At 31.8% G+C, this 6,000-nt stretch overlaps 1 protein-coding gene across 1 annotated transcript; it reads right to left on the bottom strand.

Annotated features, from left to right (window-relative positions):
* Nucleotides 1–525: 525 nt before the first annotated feature.
* LOC133306620 (large ribosomal subunit protein uL30y-like) lies at nucleotides 526–3,427 on the bottom strand. The gene is made up of 6 exons (XM_061506940.1): nucleotides 3,364–3,427; nucleotides 2,957–3,232; nucleotides 2,819–2,876; nucleotides 1,253–1,332; nucleotides 1,057–1,159; nucleotides 526–954 (listed from the first exon to the last, which is right to left on the bottom strand). The coding sequence occupies exons 2-6, from the start codon at nucleotides 3,229–3,231 to the stop codon at nucleotides 739–741; spliced, it is 732 nt and encodes a 243-aa protein (XP_061362924.1). The 5' UTR covers nucleotide 3,232; nucleotides 3,364–3,427; the 3' UTR covers nucleotides 526–738.
* Between the last annotated feature and the right edge of the window lie 2,573 nt (nucleotides 3,428–6,000).

Below are 6,000 nucleotides of genomic sequence, written 5' to 3'. Positions count from 1 at the left end.
CAATACTTTTTTCCTTTTTTTTTGGTAAGCCAATACTTTTTTATATTACATCCAATTTAAAATAAAAGGTTCAAAATACCTAAAAATATTAACATTATAAGACTATTTAATAGTTAGTAAATTAAGAAAATTTCTATTTGGAATATATTCCCAATATAAAGTACTGACAAGAATTGAGTGCAATAAATAAACAATTAAATAAACGAATTTTGAAAAGATATCTTAATCAAGGCAATATACAAGAAATTAATCTTAACGATGCTTGTAGATAAAATTAAAAATACAAAACAAATATCGAATTTGAAGCCTGTTCACTTAATTTTTATTTTTTATAAAAGTTAGTTCAAATCATTACATTTTACTTCGATTTCACAAAAGGATTTTTTTTCTTTTACTTTTGTAAGTACTCGCCATTGACATTACCTCCATGAAAACTGAAATCAAACTTATTCTTTTTTTTTTTTTTTTAAATTCTTATTCTTGTACCAATACGTCTCATACATAATTGAAATAATATTGGGAATACGTCTTCATACATAAAAACAAAACTAGTTTGATGGTATAACAAGACATAAATCTAGGGAACCTTTCATTGCACTGCAAGCAATTGATTAACATCCCGATCTTCTAAAGCATAATTCAAAATAACACGACATAAATCTTTTAAAACAAAACTGGAATGAACGAAAGTAATGTCTTAGCCTCAACAATTTAATACTAACAACGATATGACAAAAACTAATTCATCCTTCTAATAAGCTCATTTATGTAATCTTCCCTATTGCCAGCGTCACCTCCTTCAACATAATGATTTCTTTTCTTCTTCAAACCACCAAGGGGTGCTTTCAGCTTGAAAGGCCATAGAAAGTTATTTGCTTCCCTGAAGTGAGGTCCAACAGTCAAGATCTCATGGATTAGATCTTCAATGCAGATAATCCCATGCTTTCCCAAAGTCTGGCATCGAATATTATGTCAGTAAAAAAATTGAGAAACAGAACAAACAAGCAATTATAACATTTAATAATAGCCAGATCATTGATCATACACCAAACAGACCTGTTCAATAATAGAGTTGTCTGTCAAAGCAATTCTCTGCTTGTTAACTTTTCCGTAGCCCCTCTTGTAGATCAATTCTTTGACACTTTTCAAATTAGGGTACCTGAAAACGATTTGCATATATATAAGAACCTGTGGTGAAGGTAATGGGACCAAAATAATATGGGCTCTGGGGATTAATTGAAAATTTTCTTACCCAAAGGTAACAAAAGGCTCTACCCTGTGCAGCATATTCACGGTTGCTTTGTTAACTTTGAGAAAGACGCCATTAAAGATCTGTTGCAAAAACAAACATAATAATAAGGCTACACTCTAATATTGTAAGAAATACAGTATAAAGATAAGATGCCCAACATTGAAAAGCATCAAAATTTGAGGAAAACGAAGAGAGTGAGCAAGAAGGTAAATAAAAGGAGAAATACAAATGTCAAAATTTGGGTCAATGAAGACAGAGAGCATGAAGATAAACTAGTAGCCTCTCAAAGAAAACCCAGAAAAATCAGAGATGCTCGAGATCAAATAATATATCCACAATGACAGAGAAGCAGAACAAATCAGAGATGCATGACAACTGAAACAGCACCTAAAAACACAACCACAGCACCCACGCAGTTGCAAAGACAAAGTACACCCACTATTGCACACAAACAGATACAACATCCAGCAACCACTCACAAAATCCCAGCACAAACTTGCACATGGTCATACATCCTTCCGAGCTCCACTCACAAAATGTCACAGTGCTGCTGCAGAGCTAAGTGTTCACAAAAGCAGGGATTTTGGCTAAAAAGGGGCTCACTTTCGCATAATGAAAAGGCTGAAAGACAGTTTCTGAAACTCAGTCTACGTTTAAGTTTTGAGCCAGGATCAGAATCATTAAAACCAGCAGAACAAGTAGATTTGAGTTTCTACATTTTCGAATGGTTTTATATCTAAAACACCAAATAAAATTTTTAGAGAAAGATTAGTTCAGTGTATGGACAGAATCAAATATTTTAGCATAAAACTTAAGAATTTTGATGTTACTGCTGTAACTAGACCAACTACTAGATAAAAATAGATAAAAGGTCAGCCAAAGTTAGCCAGTACAATCTTATGTGACCTTGAGGCGATGCAATTCAAAGTTCAAACTAAATAAAAAAAGAAAATAAAGCAAAAGGCAACCTATCTTTACAAATGACTTAGAACCAAGAATCATTTTTGTAGATTAATTACTTTTCACATCTAAGTTTCTCAACTAAGCAGAGATGAAACTAGGGAATTTTTGCAGTACCACAAAAATCAAATGTTGTTACCCTGATAATATAAATTCTAATTAGTTGAATTCACTGCCTTAGGACCGGTAAACTGAGTTTCCTTTCCCATACAATCCAGTTACGTAAAAATATCGGGAAATTAAAGATTTTACAGACACAAAAAGTTAGCGAGTTTCACCACAACAGAAAAGAACCAAAGGTTCATATAATTATGCTACCCCAAATTTCATATGAGCTTGCTGTATGAAAAGCCAAGAAAAGAACATAACAATCACTTAATTAAGAGAATGTTTCAATATTCTAGTCATAAACTCATTCAATAGCAAAACTAATTGGAGACAATGAGGAAAGGCAACAAAAAAAAGAAGAGAAACTGCAATACTATTAACAGTAGAGTTTATATGCAGTAGCGGCCACTTTTACTGTATGGAATGTAATCTAACAAAAAAAAAAAAAAACAAAGAACAAAGCAAATAATAACAACAATCAGCAAATTTGAAGGTTACCTGTCTCAAACGCAGAAGCTGCAGAATCTTCCTTGTTTTAGGGTGCATAGCATTGATACTGGCATTATAAAAATTCCATTAATTAAAAAAGCAATAACAATAACAACCACAAAGAACACAATGGATAAAATTATTTACCCACGGATCCTGATTATGAACAAGAGCTTAGCTTCGGGATCGACATAAAACCCGCCCTTAAGCTTGGCTTCACGCTTCAACCTAATCAGCTCCTTTTGCTGTTCATCATATTCCCTTGCGTATTGTTTGGCTCTGCTGAAAATCAGTTTCCGCGTTTCAGACCTCTTCTTCTTTTCAGCTTCTACGTCTTGCTTTTTCACCAAAGCCCACTCCTCACTCCTTTTCTGCTTTTTCAACACAGATTCGGGAACCACTGCTTTAACTTCTTCACCCATCCTTCATACAACAAAGAATTAAAAAACAAAAATTATGCTAACAAATCAATAATCAACAGATAGTAAATGCAAATGTGTGTTTCGTTTCCTATGATTGAGATTTGATCGGAAGAAATGAAGAGAAAGCCTCACTCGATGTTTTGCTGTTAAGACGGCGGAGGTAGGAGGAGAAAGCTCAACGAAAGGTGAGTTACTTCAAATTTATATAGGGTTGTCGTAGGGATTACTATGTTCCTCTTTGTGGGCTTTTATTTCTTGGGCTTGTTTTTAAGGCCATGCACTCCTGGTACGGCCCAACCAACAAATACAAATAAAGATCTAATAGTTAGTTATTATTCCTATTACTCTTAGGATAAATTACTCATTTTATCTAAGAATTTGTACAAAAAAAATATTTCACGTGATAGGTTGTTATATCTATTTTTTTTTTTTTGCCTATATTTATCTACCACTCTCCAACAGTATTAGATCAAAATTTTAATAGGAGAGAGAAATAATAAAGGTAATTGAGATTCTGATCTAATGATATTATAAAGTGGTAGGTAAAAGTAGACAGAAAAAATATAGGTAGAATACCATTCTCATATTTCACAAATACTAAAGAAAAAAAAATTAAGAAAGAGACTTAATGAGTATAAAAATAGAATTTGACTTTAATACCGGAAAGAAAAAAAAAAGGAAGCATATAGCGAGAAGAATCAATATGATGGTGGATTATATTTATACGAAGAGAAAAATCATTGGTAAGAGGAGAAAAATTTTCAGTTAGTTAAAAGAAATTACAACTTCTTTAAACATAAGAATAGAACAATAATGTGTATTAAAAAAAAGAATAGAACAATAATATCTATTCTTAAGATAAAAGAATAAGGAATTTGATCAACTTACAAAATTTCACCGAGAAAGTTGGGTGAATTTTACTGATGTTATGTTTGGATGATTGTAAAATTTTGTTGGGAAAATGTAGCAAAATTACAAAATAACCCTCAAATTTGAAAATTGAATTTGATTCTCATACAAAATGTTATCTTGTGTCTGCATTCTCTCTCTCTCCATGTTCATATATTTCTCTGGTATCCCTTGTGCTTCAACTGTGTTCGTCTATCCCTTGTGCTTCAATTGTGTTGATCTAGGCTCAACAGCTAAGGTTTGATAAATCAACTTTAGGGCATTTTCGTCACATCAAATCTTCATTTATTTGCCATAACCACATGGGTGCCAAAATTTTCCAAGCATCTCATGTGTAAAAGAGATACATGGTCAGATTTTTTTTCCATTCACCTTTTTCCTAATCCTCCTACCAAATATTGCCATATTATTTGTCCTACCGTATTTTCCTGGCCAATTTTATTTTGCCATCCTACCCAAACAATAAACATCATTACTGAAACACTCATAAGTTAGGCTTGGATATAGCAAAGAGTTAGGTCTATATAAGGTAATAAAGTATTTGAACACATACTCGCATTTAGAGATGTAAATAGGTGAAGAAATATACCAAAAGTTTACAAGCCAATCTATACTATACAAGACTTGATCTCACCTAAGTTGTGTAAGCAAGTAGGTATAGGCAAAGGAAAAAAAGAAGCCTACTTAACAAAAAAAAATTGCTCAAAATATTTTACATAAACTAGCTATTTATATTAAAGTGTGGTCTAACTCAAATTATTTACACCGCTGCTCTTTAAAAAAAAAAAAAAAAAAAACTATAGCTGCACATGCAGCAACTTAAATGCTATCCTCACCAAAAAAAAATAAAAATGCTATACCCGTACCCAATGGGTACCTTATACCTGGATTCATAACCTACACTTTAATTAAATAAAATATTTATATTCTTTTTTACAAAAATAAAATTAACTAAAAAATTAACAAAATAAAAAACATCAATTAAAAGTACAATATCTAACTAAATTTAAAAATATATATATATATATATATATATATAGTTCGCTTTTTCTAAAGTGAAGGTAGATAGTTTATCTGCATTGAGCTCAAAACGACGTCGTTTTGAGGCGGAAATCAAGGTATTTTTGTAATTATAATTTATTCCAGGGTTATAATAGTCTTTTTCATTATAATTTTTTAATCCAAAACGACGTCGTTTTGAGAGTGAATGTAGATAACTTATCTACATTCACTTTAGAAACATTAAAGCCATATATATAACTGGTAATGGTTTATAGGATGGTTGGGATGTTCCCGATTTGAATTTAATCGGTTTTGAAACAAAAATTATTAGATCCAGTCCATTTGATTTGATTATTTAATCATTCATTTGATTTGAATTTTTTTTTAAAATTCAATCAATTTTATTCGGTTCGGATTGGATCAATTTTTGATTTTTCAAAAAGCATAATATTTTAATTATACAAATCACTAGTCATATCAAAATAAAGTCATTCAAAGTTACAAACTACTGAAAAATTCAAGTATTCAAACTATGATAAGACTTAAAACTCATGAAGAGTTAATGATTAATAAACAATAAAAAAATAAAACAAGATAATTTGCTATCAATAACATCCAAGATTCTGTCAGGCAGGTCCAGGGGAAGCCCTTTGCGGGGGCCACCACCAATGAGCTAAGTTAGCTCCAAATACACCAAGTGAGTCCGACACCACATCTCAACCCAAAACCTTAAGGCATTGGGTTAATGGGTCTCTTCCACTTATATACTCTTCACTTAGCCTATTACCAACCAATGTGGGACTCATCACACTTGAATATCCCAACAATCTCCTCCTCAAGTGTGAAACCCAACATTGA

Source organism: Gastrolobium bilobum, unplaced genomic scaffold (genome assembly GCF_033153095.1).
Source record: "Gastrolobium bilobum isolate Gb01-03AN ecotype WA unplaced genomic scaffold, APGP_CSIRO_Gbil_v1 utg2059, whole genome shotgun sequence".
Taxonomy (NCBI): Eukaryota; Viridiplantae; Streptophyta; class Magnoliopsida; order Fabales; family Fabaceae; genus Gastrolobium; species Gastrolobium bilobum.
The sequence above is the reverse complement of the archived record's forward strand: the minus strand, read 5'-3'. Positions and strand labels throughout refer to the sequence as shown.